The 18,803-nt window shown below is 41.0% G+C and overlaps 1 protein-coding gene across 1 annotated transcript in view; it reads left to right on the plus strand.

The window, feature by feature from the left end:
• The window catches only part of GALNT17 (polypeptide N-acetylgalactosaminyltransferase 17), a gene marked incomplete at its 5' end in the record, with an annotated part of 305,373 nt that overhangs the window by 139,066 nt on the left and 147,504 nt on the right, over positions 1 to 18,803 (plus strand). Inside the window, 2 exons of the mRNA XM_083379748.1 lie at positions 2,078 to 2,244; positions 14,868 to 15,042. Of these exons, the coding sequence (XP_083235874.1) occupies positions 2,078 to 2,244; positions 14,868 to 15,042 (342 nt within the window). The remainder of the gene's footprint in view (positions 1 to 2,077; positions 2,245 to 14,867; positions 15,043 to 18,803) is intronic.

An 18,803-nucleotide genomic window follows, 5' to 3' on the forward strand; every position in this document is an offset into this window, starting at 1 on the left:
AAGAAGAGACTGGACAGCCATTTGTCTGAAATGGTATAGGGTTTCCTGCCTGAGCAGGGGGTTGGATTAGATGACCTCCAAGGTCCCTTCCAACTTTATGATGATGATGATGATGATGATGATGATGATGATGATGATGACGACGATGATGTACTAATTGTTTGGGAGAAACAATCAAAGAGGGCAAACGTCCCTCCCATTTTATTTATTTATTGACTTATATATTTTTATTTGTCAATCAAAAATGACAAATTTGTACAGCCAAGAAAATAAGAAAATCCAAATGTGACAGGCATGATAGGCCTGCCAGTGGACTTAAGCACACCCCCCCCCCCTTAGAGACCATTTGTTTAACTGTCTTATTGGGAACTCACTGCCTTAGGAGGTTTTGCAATGAGTTTTCAGAATGCATTGGTTTGGCCACTATGATCTGATCCAGGAGAACTAATATAAGAAATGACAAGTCCTGCTGATCGCCTACTCTGTTTACTTTGAACCAAAACTGAGCACAGCCCATGTATGTGCCTTGAATCCTAAGAATACAGGAAATAACCCTTCTGAGTTGGCTCTCAGTCAATCTGCTTCTGCTTTTGAGGTTTACAGTAGTGAACTGATTCTACTTGGAAGCTCACAAGCCTGAACTGCCTGCCTCACTTCTCAGAAGCCATTATTTAAGGAAGGGTTTCCCATTCTAATATGCAAATTTCCTGGCATGTGGACTTCAGTTCCCAGAATTCCACAGCCAGCATAGCTATTGCTGAGAATTCTGGGACTTGAAGTCTAGTCACCTTCATTTTATTTGCATGATAAATAAAATTTATCAAGATGGGTTGAGGCCTTTCTGTAGAAGATTGAATTCTGCAGTAAATATCATCCTATTTTTCCCCACAAGTTGGGTTGGCTAAGAAAGGATGACTGGCCAAAAGTCATCAGCCAGTTTCCTTGCCTAAGGCGGGATTAGAACTCACAGTCTCCTGGTGATTGACCCAATTACCCAGCAAGTTTTTATGCCTAAATTGGGACTAGAACTCAGAGCTTCCTAGTATCTAGCCTGGTACTGACCAAACTGACTCTTTTTTCCTCTAAATTATCTTTCTGAAGGTACATCGGCCAGAATGCTAGTGTGGTCTCATTACCGATACGTGTGTGACAGTATAATTATAGTGATAGTTCTATCTCCCCTTCTGTTCCGGATTATCCCAAACATAGAATTTACTTTGTCTTCTGCAGCTGTATACTGGACTGTGTTCTTTCAAGAACAAATCTTTTTTATGTAACAACAAATCAGTCTGATCAGTAAAACCCAAAATTAAAGTATCCTTTTTTTCCCCACCTCAAGCACGAAGTCCAGAAACAGTTTCCAAGTAGAAACAAGTACTTATATTATTTTCTTTTATCAGAACAATCAATTTAGCCATCTCTGCTAACTCCATCAACTTTTGTAGTCATTCGTCTTTTTTGGTAATTACTTCATATTTCTAAATCTAAAGATGTATATTTCAGGCCTGGGATTATTAATACTTTTGTTATTTGCACATTATCAGATAGTTCTGACTGAATTTGACACTTTGGTAATTTCATTCTTCCTAAGGGTCTGGGATACCTAAAAAATCCATATATAATATGCTATAGGTTGAATTGGAGTACAGGTAGTCCTCGATTTATGACAATTGAGCCCAAAATTTCTGTTGCTAAGCAAGACACTTGTTGAGTGCGCTTTGCCCCATTCTACGACCTGGCTGAGGAATTCTGGGAGTTGAACTCCACAAGTCATAAAAGGGCCAAATTTGAAGACCGACCCCTGCTGTAAATCAAGGATTACTTGTGTTCCAAATCAATCTCTCCCTCCCCTTCCCCTCCTCTTCTCCCTCCCTCCCTCTCTCTCCCCCTTCCCCTCCTCTTTTTCTCCTTCCCCTCCTCCTTCTCCTCTTCCTCTCCTCCTCCCTCTTTCTCCTTCTCCTTTTCCTTCTCCTCTTCCTTGTCAGGTGGGGCAGGCATGGTTATCATGGGTTATACTTCTTTGTTTTCATAATTTTTTAAGTTTTCAGCTAATATTTTTTCCTCTCTGTCTCCCCAGGTGTAAAGAGCTTAAATATGCAAAGGATCTCCCACAGATTTCTATTATCTTTATCTTTGTCAATGAGGCACTTTCAGTCATTCTGCGTTCAGTTCACAGCGCTGTAAATCACACTCCGGCTCACCTCTTGAAAGAGATCATCCTTGTAGATGACAACAGCGATGAAGGTAGGAAGCTCAATTTTTAGAGCAGGGGAAGACAAACCAGACAGAATACTTACAAAATAGTCAATATTTATTCATTTGAACAATATCTTTAGCTTGCTGGAGTCCTACAGTCAAATCTTCTGTGTTAAATACTCACAGTCAACCAATACCAAAAGCATGGTGGAATTGCACTAATTTTACTTGTTCATGGAATGTAAGGTGGTGTTGTGATTCAGGGTCAGCCTGTGGGTTCGGCAGTTGGGTCGGACGACTCAGAGGAGGAGGAGGGGGGTGTTGAAGAGCTTGCTGAGGGGGTTGAAGATCTTGCTGATGAGAGCCCTCAGCCAGGCCCCTCCCACTTGGTCACCACAGAGACCCAGCTGTGTGAGCCTGACAGCGTGGATGAAGATGACCCACAGCTGGCCCTGTTCAAGGATGCCCAACACAGGAGGCAGTCAATTAGGAGTAAACAGAGGAAGGTAATGGGGCTTCTTGGAAGGAGGCAGAGAGAAGCCACGCCCTGAACTCTATATAAGGGGAATGTGTGGGGAGGGCTGGTTTGCTGAAGGCAACCGCTTGGATAGTTCGTGTTTCTTAAAGCTCCTGTTTCTTGGTTCGTGTCTTGTTTGTTTTTGTAGCTATAAATTTGGCAGGCGTAATTCCAGCCTCTTGCCGTTTGTATAGGGGTTGTCCCTGCCTTTTCTGCAGGGCCGGTAGCAGGCTGGTACAGAACAGGTGGGTTCTGAGTGCTTATCTCTCTGCAGGAAATGTTTTTCATGATTTGAGTGAGCCACCAAAGACAAAGCAATAACAACAGATAACAGAATAACAGAGTTGGAAGGGACCTTGGAGGTCTTCTAGTCCAACCCCCTGCTCAAGCAGGAAACCCTGTGGTGGCGAACCTATGGCACGCATGCCAGAGGTGGCACTCAGAGCCCTCTCTGTGGGCATGCGCACCATTGCCCCAGCCCCACCTCCTCCGTGGCCTCCTCCTCACCAGCAGCCCCCCCAGAGGAGAGACACCCCCGAGCAACCCCTGTGCAAAGCAGTGCAGCCAAGGACAAGGCAGCCAGGCAGCAGGGAAATGATCCTGCCCTCGTGCCCCATCATGCGCAGTTGATGCTGCGGGGTGCAGATGGAAAGCGTGGCTGCCATAGCGCTGCTGGGCCGCCTGGGTGATCTGCGGCAGGCCATAGAGGTGGTGGGTGGCCCTGCGGGCGAGGGCAGAGCAGGGACGGAGTGGGCAGGGGGTGGAGCAGCTGGGGTGGTGGGGAGGGGAGGGGCCGGTTTTTGGGCACTCAATCTCTAAAAGGTTCGCCATCACTACCCTACACCATTCCAGACAAGTGGTTGTCCAATCTCTTCTTGAAAGACTCGAGTGATAGAGCACCCACAACATCTGAAGGGAAGCCATTCCATTCGTTGACTGCTCTCACCTTTAGGAATTTTCTCCTTAGGTTTAGGTTGTTTCTCTCCTTGGTCATATCCATCTATTGTTTCTAGTCTTACCTTTTGGTGCTTTGGCAAATAGTTTGACTTTCTTGTCTTTGTAGGAGCCCCAAAATATTGGAATACTGCTGTCTTGTCTCCCCTAGTCCTTCTTTTCATTAGACTAGACATATCCATATTCCTGGATATGTCTAGGATATATCCACATTCGTCATATGCTTTAGCCTCCACCCCCTTAATCATCCTTGTTGCTCTCATCGGCACTCTTTCCAGAGTCTAAAAGTTCTGGTCACCACAATATACATATATATACATATATATATATATGTATATATATGTATATATATATATATATATATATATATATATATATATATATATATATATATATATATATATATATATATATATATATATATATATATATATATATATATATATATATATATATATATATATATATATGTATATTGTGGTGACCAGAACTGGATGAAGTATGCCAAGTGTGGACTTACTTGGAGTGTTTATGCCTCACCTGGTTTTAGAACAGAATAGAGCTAGAAGGGATCTTGGAGGTCTTCAAGTCCAGCCTCCTGCTCAAGTAGCAGAACCGTTCTATACCATCTCAGGTGATTGTCTAGCCTCTTCTTTAAAATCTCTAGTGATGGAGCGGCCACAATTTCTGGAGACAAGCTGTTCCACTGGTTGATTGTCCTCACCGTCAGGAAGTTTCTCCTTAATTCCAGGTTGCTTCTCTCTTTGATCAGCTTCCAACCATTGTTTCTTGCCCTTCCCTCTGGTGCTCTGGTGAACAACCTGGCCCCCTCTGCCTTGAGGCAGCCCCTCAGATACTGGAATACTGCTAACGTGTCTCCCCTATTTCTTCTTTTCTTTAGACTAGCCAGACCCAAGTCCTGCAGCTGTTCTCCATATGTTTTGGTCTCCAAGCCTTTGATCATCTTAGTTGCTCTTCTATGAATTTTTTCCAAACTTTACACATCTTTTTTGTAACATGGTAGCTAAAATTGGCTTCAGTATTTGACGCATGGTCTTATTAGGGCTTTATAAAGCGGTACTAATACTTAGTTTTCTCGTTCCTGTTGTATTCTTATCTATTTATTGATTAAAGTTTTATGCCACCCATCTCCCCTCTAAGGCAACTCTTTTCAGCTTCCTGCTACTCTAGAGGAGAGTTTCCAATCACTTGACTTTAATGCACAGGTGTCAAACTCAATTGTGTCACTTGATGTATCCTGACATATCGTGACATTTTTTTTCCCTTTGTGGAGCTGGGATGGACATGGCCTCCATGTGACGCATCCGCCCACGGGCTTCCAGTTTGACACTCCTGCTTTAAAGCTTGGAAAAATTTGAATGAAAAACGCTCAATTGTGGGTAAGGTAGCAGTCGAAGCAGTCCTATTTGGTAGGTAGCTGCTATATTTCATTTGCTCTGGTCTCTGCAATTGTAGATGTTCTCCTTGTTGTTGTTTTTTTGAGGAAGGCAAATTATGTTCTAGAAGCCACTGACGTCTGCAGCCCAGTGGTGTGTGCTGGAGTCAGCTGGTATGAGTTGATTGTTAAATTTTGGGAAATTTTTGAGCAGTCAAAAGCAGAGTTGAGCTGCAAATGCAAATTACATGATGAGTTGTTTAGCAGCTAGCACTGCGGTGGAAAACAGAGAGGGCAAAACTGTTAAATATTTATCAGCACACCTGTGCTTCAGCCTATCCTACATACCTGCTCTGTCAAACATTATAGGGATTGTCTTATATCAGTAGGAAACCAGTAACAGCTTAAATAGAGTTAAAGGTTGAGCAGTGATCTGGTTAAGATGACTTCTGATGACCTCGTAGAAACACCTGGGTCATTTTATTGGCAGCTATGGAAGATATTTGTTCTCAGGCAATGACACCCCCTATCTCCTGTTTACAACACAGTCCTTCCAGCCATTCCAAGAAGGCTCCACATCCATTTGCACTATTTAGGTGACCCTGAGGGCACAGATAAACCTCTAAGTGGTCTCAACAACTCTCAGGAAGAGTGCTAATGACTAGATGACTGCAAGGAATATAAATCCTTCCATCCTCCATTATTCAGTCAGAACTGAAGAAGCTTCTTGGATGAGAAATGAAATATCTTCAAGGAAAAACAAAGTCCTGTTGCCTTTTGAAAAAGCACCTTTGGGACAACCATGACCTGCTTGACTGAGAATCTCCATAAGACAGTGCCTTCTTAGAATTTTTCTTCTTAAACCTTCCTGTCTGGTTTACAACTCTGAGATTTGTTGATAGACTTCCATCCCAATGGAGGTCAGGTTTGATCTTGCTTAGCATTTTGAAGTTCTGCCAAGTATTAAGCCTCACTCTCTTTGACATATCTCAAAGGTACACACCTAATTCTGTCAAAATTAGATCTTTTAAAGTGTAAAAATACATCATATTCAGCCAATTTGATTTAGAAGGTTTGGGCTTTGCTTGTCAATCTTTTCTTTCCATTTGAGAATGCGGTATGCATATCCCTAGATAGGATGCAAACAAAACTTGCCCCAAACAGACTTGATATGTACTCTGAAGAACAGACATACAGAGCAGAAGCAATAGCTTCAGTCTTTTATACTTGACATTTGCTCAGTCTGACCTCAAGACATCTAATGGCTGTTGGTTCTACTTTTTCTTGCAGTCCAAGTCTGTTTTGCTGCTTATGTCAAAAGCGGATGGCTCTTGCAAGCACATTTATTAACCAAAGTTGGGGGTTGTTGGGGAGAGGAAAGGGAAAGAGGAAGGAGGAAGACATGGCATAGTTTATGAAATGAGACAGTGAGAGATTAAATGAGCCCACAGTACTTGTGAAAAGAGAAAAGGCGAAGACTATTTCTAAAGGGATGAGTTGGGCCAAGGAGACATTTTCCTCATTTATTGTTTAAACCAGGCCAGTACTAATCTTAAAATCACTGTTCCCAATCCAGTAATCCAGGGGTGGACGTCTTTGTGAGCATCCTGGCTGCACTTAATTGTTTGGAGGAAGAACAGAATTGATTAGGCTAAGCAGACAAGACTCTGTTTCAGGCAGTGCTGGGCTTCAGGGTTAGTGACCATGGTTTCAACCAGGGGTCTCCAAATTTGGCAACTTTAAGACTTGTGGACTTCAACTTCCAGAAATCCTCAGCCAGCCGTGTTGCCAAGATGGAGAGCCCTGGTTTAGACAACAGATTTCTTGACTTTTTTATATCATCTTTGGCAGGCATCTTCAGATTCAGTCACAGTCTAAAGATGCCAGTCACAGTTACCAGCAAAATAGGTTGTCTAAACCATGGTCACTAAACCCTGAAGCCCAACACTACACAATACATACTCTATGTGAAAACCTACTATAAGGCCCTGATCCTTTTCTAAGCCTTAAACTGTGGTTCTGTTTTTCCCGGGGTAAGGAAATAGTTGAAAACTTTACAGTTGAAGTTAAGACACTGATGCTAATGAAGGCTCCCAGATTCTCCATTCTTCCCCTGCCCTAGAGGCCAGGCTGACTACACACACTGGGAGAGAGTGAAATCTTTTGCGATGAGATTGTATTTCATTGAATCTACAAGAACCATCCATTAATTTCTCTTGAAATGGATTTGGTATTTTCACTCCCAGAGGGATCCACAATAAAATAATATTTATGGCTATAGTTTGGCTTGTGGTCATATTGTCCTGTAGAAGCCCTGGAGGATTGAGGTGTGATTTGTAGGAAAATGACTGAGGGAGAAAAATGTTTGTTTCCAACTTAGCTATTAAAAAGCCCAGAGTGCTCCTAGAAACACCTTGTCTCATTGCTGAGTTCCTTCTTCAGCAATTTCTTTCTACAAGACGCTAAATGTTTCCAGAGGAATTCTAAGAAACCTCAGAAAAGAAATGAAAACCATAGGCAAACTTAGTACTACTGTAAATGTGCTACACTATTTAAAATTTATGCAAAGATAAAAAGATTCTCGAGGTACTTTACCCAGCTCAGTTTTTTTAAAAAAATCCTCACTAGATAATAATTTAAGTATCCTTAGGTTTTTTTTTAAGTCTCACATGATGGAGTTCACTGGAGAAAGCAATTATGTTGGGAAGAATTAGCAGTAAAAGGAAACCAGGTCATCAAAAAACACAATGGCTGGACACCATCAAAGCTGACACTAGCCAGAGCATAGAACAACTCAAAGAAGCAGTGCAAGATTGTAAGATGTGGAGAGACCTGGACCACAGAATAACCAACAGTTGGGCACAATTGAATGAATAACATCAACATCAGCTTTTAAAAAATAAATCAGTTGACTGTTCTGTTAAATGAGGTTGCCATCCCACATGGATTTTTTTTTTGAGGATCTTCATAGCCCTGGTAATGTATTGAAATTTGGCTCACCAAAAACAACATAGATACATAAAAGCCACCATTAATGATCCCATCTCTGGATGTTTGTTCAATGACAAGACCAACTGAGATGCACGGGTTTTCCTCCCAAATCAATGAATCTAGAGTAGAATCTCAGGCCCCATTCAATGTCCAGCCTTGCAGTTTGGACCTTGCAACTGCAGAGATAGATTCTGTTGTTTTCAACTCCAGATAGACGTAATCTTCTTGTTAAAGGAAAACTATGAATCATCTGGTACACTTAAAGATGAACAGATTTATGACAGTGTCAATTTTCATGGGCAGATGCATAGAACATGGTACTGGAAGAGGATTATATAGGCACCCCTGGTTGGAAGAAAAAAAAATATGTAAAAAAAATGTAGTAGAGCTTTAGGAAACAATATATACTTAAGGAACTCCAACCATTATGAAACAATTTTTTGAATGTGACACAAGCTTCTTAAGTGGGCTTTTGACCAATCATACCCTTATACTCTATTTTAGACCTTCATGGTAAAGCAGAAATATTATTGAACACCAATATCCTCCAGGCTCCTTAAATCCTAAACATATGCACAGGGACAAAATAGTAAGGAATTTTAAAGTCATTGAATCCAGTTTTCTGCTGATGGTTATTTCCCTAACAGATGCAACCCAGTTAAAATATTTCCAGTGAAGCAGAACTGTTCCACACAAAAGTACTGATGGCTAGGATGTTTCTATTAAGATCATGTTAAAAATCTGTTTTCCTCCATTTTCCATGGATGGAAATTCTAATTCATATGAAGTGACAGACACAAATATAGGTACCTAGGTTGCATATTTGCAACATTGAAATATATTTAAATTTGATAAACAAAATATTTGCAGTTTACATTGCATGAATTAACTGAACTGTGCACAAATGTGAGGTTTGATGACAGGAATCATTTAGATAGGCAGTGCGCCCTGTGTGCCCACTGATAGGCTCCCCTCCTAACTTTTTAATATTCTTCTAATCAAAGAATTACTCTTTTTTGAATCATGTTTTTTTAAAAATAAAAAGATAGGTAAAATTAAGTAGAAGCTGACAGCTTGTCAACCCTTCATACCATCCTGCAGTGTATCTGGTCTCCATGAAGTCACCCTGCTGGGATGGTAGAAACTAAGAGGAAAATGGTGTGAAAGGGGAAAAATATGTATTTTTCACTGAACTAAAACATCCAACATGTTTCTGCTACTGGGTTGGTGAAAAATATGCTTCTGATGAAATGTTTGTCTCCTGATCAATAGGCATATGGAGCTCCACTAAGGCAGCCATTTTCTAAGTGGACTTGATTCCCATGGCAGCCATTTTGTGAGTGCACCCACCCAGGCCTTTCCCAAATGCTGAATGTGTTTGCCTTGTTTTGGATCACTAAATAGAACATCTGGTCCAGATTTGATCCACTGCTGGCTTGTAGATCCTGGCTGCTGAATGAAAGAGGAAAGATTTCATCTTTTAAATGAGTTCCCCACTTTTTAATACCTAGAATGCCACCTAAACTCTAAAGGAGATTGCTATATATTTATCATTTTTCTTCTTCTAAATGCGTTCAGGTTTCACACAATAATCAGTTAAACTCATTTGTTAAATGCAAGTAAGATTCCATTTATTGGTGGTGGGTCTCATAAAACGACTATAATAATAAGATTTTTTTTCCTCCCCTTCTTCTCTTTACTGAAACTTAATTGAATTTTAATGAAATGGCCCAATGGATGTGCTTGTACATTTTCTGAAAAGCTGAAACCCAGATTATCCCTCACTCTCCCCAATTGGGACAGAATGTAACAGGAAAGGGGCATTTGTTGTTCAATTGCTAAAAATCATGTCCAACTCTTTGTGACCTCATGGACCACAATACACCAGGACTCACTGTCTGCCACTGTCTCCTGGACTTTGCCCAAATTCATGTTCATTGCATTGATGACACTATTTAACCATCTCATCCTTTGCCTTCTCCTTCTCCTTTTGCCTTCCATCTTTCCCAACTTTTCCAATGAGTCCTCTCTTCTCATTTGGTGGCCAAAGCATTTATTTATTTATTTATTTTAATTCCATTTATATCCCGCCCTTCTCCGAAGACTCAGGGCGGCTTACAAGCTTAGCAATAGCCTTCATTCTATGTATATGCCTGCTTATTAGGGCTTTCACACACACACCCAAGCGGCATTTGGGCTTCAGCTTCAGTAGATGTCCTTCCAAAGAACAGTCAGTGTCAATTTCTATTAGGATTGACTGATGTAGAATAGAATAGAATAGAATAGAATAGAATAGAATAGAATAGAATAGAATAGAATAGAATAGAATAGAATAGAATAGAATAGAATAGAATAGAATAGAATAGAATAGAATAGAATAGAATAGAATTTGATTTCCTTGCAGTCCAATGGACTCCCAAGAGTCTTCTCCAGCACCAGCAATTTGAAAGCATCAGTTCTTTGGTGCTCAGCCTTCCTTATGGTGCAACTCTCACTGCCATGATTTACTACTAGGAAAACTAGGAAAGGGGCATTGGGTAGATTATTATTATTATTATTTTTACATTTTATCATGTAGCAGCATTTGGCCCATCTGCTTGGGCTCAGAAGCTAAGAATGCTTCCTTCTTCGGAAGGAAAACCACTAGGAAATTTTTGGGATGTAGACAAAATCAGAAATCAAAAAGAGCCTCAGAAAATGGCAATATCAAACCACTTCCATGTTATTGCCAAAACAACTGCATTGACATGTCCAATGCAACTCCCAGGAGTTGAAATTGACTTGAGGGTGTCTTTATAAATGTCTATTAACCAACCAAGGTTAAGCAAACCATATATAGTGCAGTGTGGGAACTAAGTTTTTAAACTGAAAGAGTTTTCCTCTTTCTCAGGCAGAGACGTTTTCTGTCCCATGCTATCCAATCTTTTTAACTCAGAAGAACCTTTGACCTTGAGCCTAGCATTCCAAGAAAGGTGAAGGAGGAGGACATAAATCTGGGCTGAAATTAACTTGACCAGGCGTGGCAATGGAATCTGAGTCATTAAAGAAAAAGTCCTTTCTAATGGCCTTTCTCCAATAATCTCATTTCTGTTTTTTTTTATTTCATAGCAGTCTTTATAGCAGCTGGCTGTCTGCCATGATATGAATCTAAATGTCACTAATTCAATGATGACTTTGCCCATATTTTACATCTGAACATTTAAGGATTGTCTTTTCTCCTTTGGGCAAGAATCAGAAATGGCTAGGAAATCATATTGCCCACATATTTAATGCCAAACCTGGAGATTTATTTCCTTTGCCCTTTCTCCTTCCCCTTCTTCTCCTCCACCTGTTCATCCCTCTTTCTTCTCCTCCTTGAAAACACAAGCATCGTGGTGTCTATGAAGATTCTCAATCCTCCAGGTCATGGTTGTCCCAAAGGTGCTTTCTCAAAAAGGAACCTGGACATTTATTTTTTATTTTTTTTTGCTTTTCCTTGAAGATGTTTCACTTCCTCAGTGAGAAGGAAATCATCTTCAAGGAAAAACAAAGAAAGGCCATTTGCCATTTGGAAAAAAGTACTTTTACAACTAGCAGCTTCAGGAAGACAAAAAAAAAATGAGAAAAAGTATACGACATGTAGAGAAAGTCAAAGGAATGAAAAGAACGGAATGCCTGGAACAAAATCTTCCTTTGATTTATAGCCTGTCTCAAATTAGAAACAATTTTCCAAGTTACTGAATGAAAACCACAATTTGGTCCATGTGGCAACTTTAGCCAGTGTATTACTTTGCTGTGGTGCCAATCGTTGGTGGGTTGGTTATGGTCAGCTCATCAAATCCTTGACCTTGGCACACAATGACACTTTTGCCAGGTTCAAGAAAAGCCATGTTTGTATATTCCACATTAGCGTGGAGTGCGATGGAATCTCCATCTATTTTGTAGATAATATTAGTGTCAAATAGGGTCATCTGTTTTTAGCATTTTGGCTAACCACTGTGATATTTTCCACTCGGCTGTTGTAAGTTGCTATCTGTATTCTACCTCATTGCCTTAATATGTTTCTGAATTGATGTCCAAATCCTGTAAGAAGATGACATTTCAATTTATTTCAGAAATTTCAGTACAGCTATTGTGATCTCATCAAATTAGTGCTCCAAACTATGGCATGTCCAAGATCAGTAAAGCATGTCACTGGGCAACTAACCAGAACTAGAAATCATAAATAGAACTTGGTGCCATTAAATTGGATTTGATGTGATGTCTAAATCATTAGATAGTAGCTGCTGGCCACTGCTTTTGGCATTCCAAGATTGTTACATTATAAAAAACAGGAGGAGAACTGGGCAGATAGAAAATGGAAGAATTGCATTAGATGTGCAATTTAAAAAAAATATGAGAAAGAGACTTACTTTAAAGATTGGATCTATTGTATTTAATCAGAAAATAACTGATAAGAGATGGTATTAAGGAACAAATAAGGATATTTGATCCAGGACCCATGAGGGTTAATTTTGGGGATGATTTGGGATAGTTAAGAAGCCGTGGTAAATTTTCTATGAGTTGATTACAATAGCAGTTTGTTAACAGAGGGTTTTGGAATTTTAATCTTGTTTTTTATTATTGCTGTTCTTCCTATTAACTATTTTGTTATTAATATAATATATAGATGGCAGGTTAACAATTTGTATATAGAATTAGTAGTTTAATATTTTAACATTATTTTGGCTTGTTTCTCAAGTGGTGGGAAACTAATATTGTTGTAATATACAAATCAGCATTCAACTAGGGAGGACAATGTGTGTATATGTATTAGTCTTTTTTCAGTGCACCTTTTTCTTTTTAATGTCTTGCTTGTTCTATTTTTTCTTATTGTTTTTTTTTTAAATGGTGCTTTATATTTTTACTTTTTTTGAATAAAATAAAAAATGATTAAGAAAATGGGTAAATATCTGGCTTGCAAAAATATGTATGGACACACCTACATTTCGTATGGGGCGCTTAGAGGTCTCTGAGCTTGGTGGTTTCCTTACAGACATTTCATTACCAAACTAGGTAACATCATTAGTGCAATGGTGATGTTACCTAGTTTGGTAATGAAATGTCTGCAAGAAAACTGTCAAGCTCAGAAGCACCAAGAACCCCACATTTCAACCCTGAGCTATAAATATTCTCTTCTATCATTACCTAGATTTGGTTTTGTTCTTCTTTGAATCATAAACAGACATTAGTAGTTCAACTTGTCTACAGCAGAAACTGCCCTGCCATTAAATAGATCTGGCCCTACCATTAGATAATAGCTTGGGTGGAACAGTGACTTAAGAGATCTTAATTTAAATCCTGATGATAACTCCCAAATCCTGATGATAACTCCCAAACTCCATCCAAGCAGTTAGTTCATTTGCAGCTGGCCACTTAGTCAACTGCATTCCTATACATGTTTAGTTGTGTCAGAATGAAAAAGGGTTAGCATTTTGTGCTAACTCCAAAAAGGAAAACTGCCCAGCTAATTGATCTAGTCAACTATCCAATGGGGATTATATTAGCCCTAAATGAGTGCCACCAGAATGGGATTGCAAAAACTCAGATGACTACAAGATGGCAGTAGGGGTTTCTCAATCTAGCAACCCTATCTAACTTTGTATAAATAGTAATAGCACTTAGACTTATACGTATACCACTTCACAGTGCTTTACAGCTCTCTCTAAGTGGTTTACAGAGTCAGCATATTGGCCCCAAACAATCTGGGTCCTCATTTTACTGATCTTGTAAGGATGGAAGGCTGAGTCAATCGTGAGCTGGTAGAATCAAACTGCCGAACTGCAGTCAGCCAGCAGTCAGCAAAAGTAGCCTGCAGTATTGCATTCTAACCACTGCACCACTATGGCTTATAAAGTTAAGCTAATTCCCTCTTATCCAACATATCATGGGAAATGTTGTGGAGTTAACCAAACTGTATCTTTCCTGAGATCTATACAACACTTTGGAGATTCTTCTATAACAGAGGTCTCCAATCTTTCCAGCTCAGTGGACCAGTGGAGACAGCAACAGCGAGGTGGGGGTGGGGAGACAGGATAGCTGCAGACACATACATGTGTGCACACCACTTTCACAAACACAGCTTTGCGCTTGTACACAGACACATACACTCACCCACTACTTCCATGGCCCGGTTCCAAAGTGACCATTCACCTCTATTTAAGAAAATCCTAAGCCTAAGCTAATTGCCAATGTAACTCAGCTGATCAATTGAAACAATGTCCAAGTGTCAGATGAAACATTTTTTGATTAGCTGGGAACTACACTTAATATTTTTTTTATGGCAAGGAATCACAGACGGTGGGAGAAAGATACCCCAAAGGCCAGACCATACCTTGTGAGAGTGGATCCTTTCAAAGATTTCTGCCTCTTTCAAGATATGGTAACATATTCCTTTCTTTCCTTTCTCAAAAGTATGGTAAACCATCCAACAGATTACTATTAGTTGAGAGCCCTGGTGGCACAGTGGTTAGAATGCAGTATTGCAGGCTAATTCTGCCCACTGCCGGGAGTTTGATCCTGACAGGCTCAAGCCTTGACTCAGCCTTCCATCCTTCCCAGGTCAGTAAAATGAGGATCCAGATGGTTGCAGACAATATGCTGAGATTTATAAACCTCTCGGTGAGTGCTGCAAAGCACTAAAGGATGGCATATAAGTCAAAGTGCTATTGCTGTTGCTGTCGTGGTGGATTTGGAGAACCTCAGAAAGAAGATAGAGAAGTTGTTTGAATGTATACTGTGAATTAGGCACTCAAGCTTCTTGCATTTGGTCATTGTTTTCACTTCTCCTTCTAGAAGAATTGAAGGCACCACTGGAAGAATACGTCAACAAGAGATATCCAGGCCTGGTGAAGGTCGTCCGTAACCAGAAAAGAGAAGGTTTGATCCGAGCTCGCATTGAAGGCTGGAAAGTGGCCTCAGGGCAGATTACAGGCTTCTTTGATGCACATGTGGAATTCACCGCAGGCTGGTAGGTGACCATGTAAGATGTGCTGTTATAATCCTTCACTGTCAGCTCATTTCTCTTTCACAATTCTTTTTTTTTTAATTGAATTGAAGGGGACGAAAAGGAAACGAAATTGCAGACTACATTTCAAATGTGACAAGACAATATCTTGACCAAAGGTTACTGCATTTCTATTTACTTGTGTTTACGTTTTCCCTTCTCTGTTAATAAGACTTTCCAAGGCAAGGAATGAGCAATATTGCACAAAAGGGGGAAGGAAGAAAGAAAAAAAAACCCACCCCAATGTTTAAAGTTTGGTAAGATTCAGCCGGTTCACACCACTTTGGCAGAACCGGTAGCTAATTTTTTTTGTTGCCCAGGCCCAGAATGGACTTCTGGAAGCGGCATCCATGCAGAGAACCGGTTGTTCGCGTATTTGAATCCCATCAGTGGGTAAGACCACACTTGGAATACTGCAATCTAAAAAAGATGTTGAGACTCTAGGAAAAAGTGCAGAGAAGAGCAACAAAGATGATTAGGGGATAGGATGCTAAAACATAACAAAGAATGGCTGCAGGAATTGGGTATGTCTAGTTTAATGAAAGGAACGATAGCAGTGTTCCAATATCTCAGGGGCTGCCACAAAAGAAGAGGGAGCCAAGCTATTCTCCAAAGCACCCGAAGGCAGAACAAGAAGCAACGGATGGAAACTAACTGAGGAGAGAAGCAATTTAGAACTAAAGAAAAATTTCCTGACATTGAGAACAATTAATCGGTGGAATGACTTGCCTCCAGAAGTTGTGGGTGCTCCAATACTGGAGGTTTTTAAGAAGGGATTGGACACCCATTTGTCTGAAATGGTATAGGGTTTCTTGCCAAAGCAGGGGGTTGGACTAGAAGACCTCCGAGATCCCTTCCAACTGTTATTTTGTTATTCTGTTATTTATTCCCCTGTGGGAATAAATATGAAAAGCCTCTGTGAAAAGCACGTCTCTGCTCTCTCCTTTGCTCTCTCCTTTGCTTAAGGCAGACATGTCAAACACAAGGCCCGGGGGCCGGATCCGGCCCGTGAAGTGGTTTCATGCGGCCCGTGAAGCCATCCTGGAAACAGTGAGGGAACGGCCCCCACTGCCTTGGCCCTGGCCCAGAGACCCTCCTCCTGCCAGAGACCCTCAGATCTGTCCCACTCCTGCCCAGGCCCCCATAGGCACCCTTGATGTGAACGATGTAGAGCTGGCCACGCCCACCCAGTAGGCCATAAGCACTCTAGCCACGCCCACCCAGTAGGCCACGCCCACCCTGGCCATACCCACCCGGCCCCCTGAGGGCAACCACAATGCTGATGCGGCCCTCAATGAAATTGAGTTTGACACCCCTGGCTTAAGGTCTATAAATCTGAATTACAAGTAGTCCTCAAGGTACAACCACAAATGAGCCCAACATTTCTGTTGCTAGCCGAGGCAGTTATCAAATGAGTTTTGCCCCACTTTGGGACCTTCCTTGCCACAGTTGTTAAGCAAATCACCGCAGCAGTTAAATTAGTAACACGGTTAAATGAACCCTACTTCTCCACTGACTTTACTTTTCAGAAGGTCACAAAAGAGGATCATCCCAGGACACTGCAACCGACACAAATACATGCCAGTTGCCAAGCATCCAAAGTTTGATCATGTGACCACGGGGATGCTGCAGTGGTCATAAGTGTGAAAAACAGGCATAAGTCATTTTTTTTCAGTTCTCTTGTAACTTTATTTATTTTATTTATTTTAATTCCATTTATATCCCGCCCTTCTCCGAAGACTCAGGGCGGCTTACAAGCTTAGCAGTAGCCTTCATTCTATGTATATACCTGCTTATTAGGGCTTTCACACACACCCCAAGCGGCATTATTACAAAGTCAGCTTATTGCCCCCAACAATCTGGGTCCTCATTTTACCTACCTCAGAAGGATGGAAGGCTGAGTCAACCTTGAGCCTGGTGGGACTCGAACCTGCACTAATTGCAGGCAGCTGGTGTTACTTAAGGAGGCATTAGCCCACTGCTCCACCAAGTGACTTTGGACAGTCACTAAATGAATGGCTCTAAGTCAAGGACTACCTGTGTTCTGCAATTCATTAGAGCTTGCAGAGTTTGTAGGCAAAGCGTACCAGCATAATTCTCCTAATCAATTGTTGTGTCCAAAAAGGCATTTGTCCATTTCAAAGGATCCGAAAATAAAGTATCAGAATCCTAGGAGATTCTGAGAGAAAGCAATCAAGCACGTGGCATACAGAGCAACTGCAAAACAATAATATGGTTTTTGCATGGAAAATATTGCACTTTTGAAGCTAGACGTAGCTTCCTCTGCATTTTGAGAATTGCAAATGCCACGTCTTAAAAAAGTGGCCTAACCATAAATCAAATGAGAGTTCAAGAATGGCACAAAAATGACATTGACAAAGCAGTTCAAGGATTATGAACAGAAAGCCTTCATCTCCCCCTTAAGCTTTTATCTAAAGCCCATCATAGGTTTCCTGGCCATTCCACATTATTTCACTATGACAAGTCATAAAATGTGTAAAATCGGATTTAATGCAAGAGCAGAGAATCCCAACATTTTCAGAGAACCTGTTAGGGGAAGAGTGTGCAGTTGACTGGAATAGGACACAGGAAGGAAGCGGCAATTGAAATGGAAGCAAGTCACTGTGCCTGACTGAAAAAAATGTTGCATATTGATCAGGACAAAGTTGGACTCCCCCACACTTTTTTTAACAGCAATTTTACAATGAAGCATATAGAATGGGGAAAGGAATGCAGCTTCCAAGAAGTTTTAAAGAAGAGATTGGACTTTTAAGTTAGAACAGCCCAATAGCATCTGTGGCAAGCCACAGTGCTGCCAAAATTGTAACGTTTCATGACATCATCGCACAAATCCTGTCATTCCAAAATTGCATCACAATGTCTGATATCAGGTATCAAGTATCAAGATCACATGACATGTTAGTACCTTTTTATACTGTACTGGTAATTCCACGCTTGAAACAATGCATCCAGTTGTGGCCGCAGATGTTGAGAGTCTAGAAAGAGTTCAGAGAAAAACAATAAAGATGATTAAGAGGCTGGAGGCTAAGGCATACAGTCAACGGTTACAGGAATTGAGTGTGTCTAGTCTAATGAAGAGAGAAACTAGGTGTGAGATGCTGTTGTTGTTGTTGTTAGTTGCGAAGTCGTGTCCGACCCATCGCGACCCTATGGACAATGTTCCTCCAGGCCTTCCTGTCCTCTACCATCTTCTGGAGTCCATCACGCCTACTGCTTCAATGACTCCATCCAGCCACCTTATTCTCTGTCGTCCCCTTCTTCTCTTGCCCTCAATCTTTCCCAGCATGAGGCTCTTCTCCAGTGAGTCCTTCCTTCTCATTAGGTGGCCAAAGTATTTGAGTTTTAGCTTCAGGATCTGGCCTTCTAAAGAGCAGTCAGGGTTGATCTCTTCTAGGACTGACCGGTTTGATCGCCTTGCAGTCCAAGGAACTCGCAGGAGTCTTCTCCAGCACCATAGTTCAAAGGTTTCAATTCTTTGGCGCTCAGCCTTTCTTATGGTCCAGTTTCCACTGCCATACATTGCAACTGGGAAGACCATAGCCTTGACTATGTGCACTTTTGTTGACAGGGTGATGTCTCTGCTTTTTAGTGTGCTGTCTAGATTTGCCATGGCTTTCCTCCCGAGGAGCAAGCATCTTTTAATTTCTTGACTACAGTCCCCATCTGCAGTGATGCTAGCAGTCTTTCAATATTTGAGAAGCTGT

Source organism: Vipera ursinii (assembly GCF_947247035.1).
Source record: "Vipera ursinii genome assembly, chromosome: 1".
Taxonomy (NCBI): Eukaryota; Metazoa; Chordata; class Lepidosauria; order Squamata; family Viperidae; genus Vipera; species Vipera ursinii.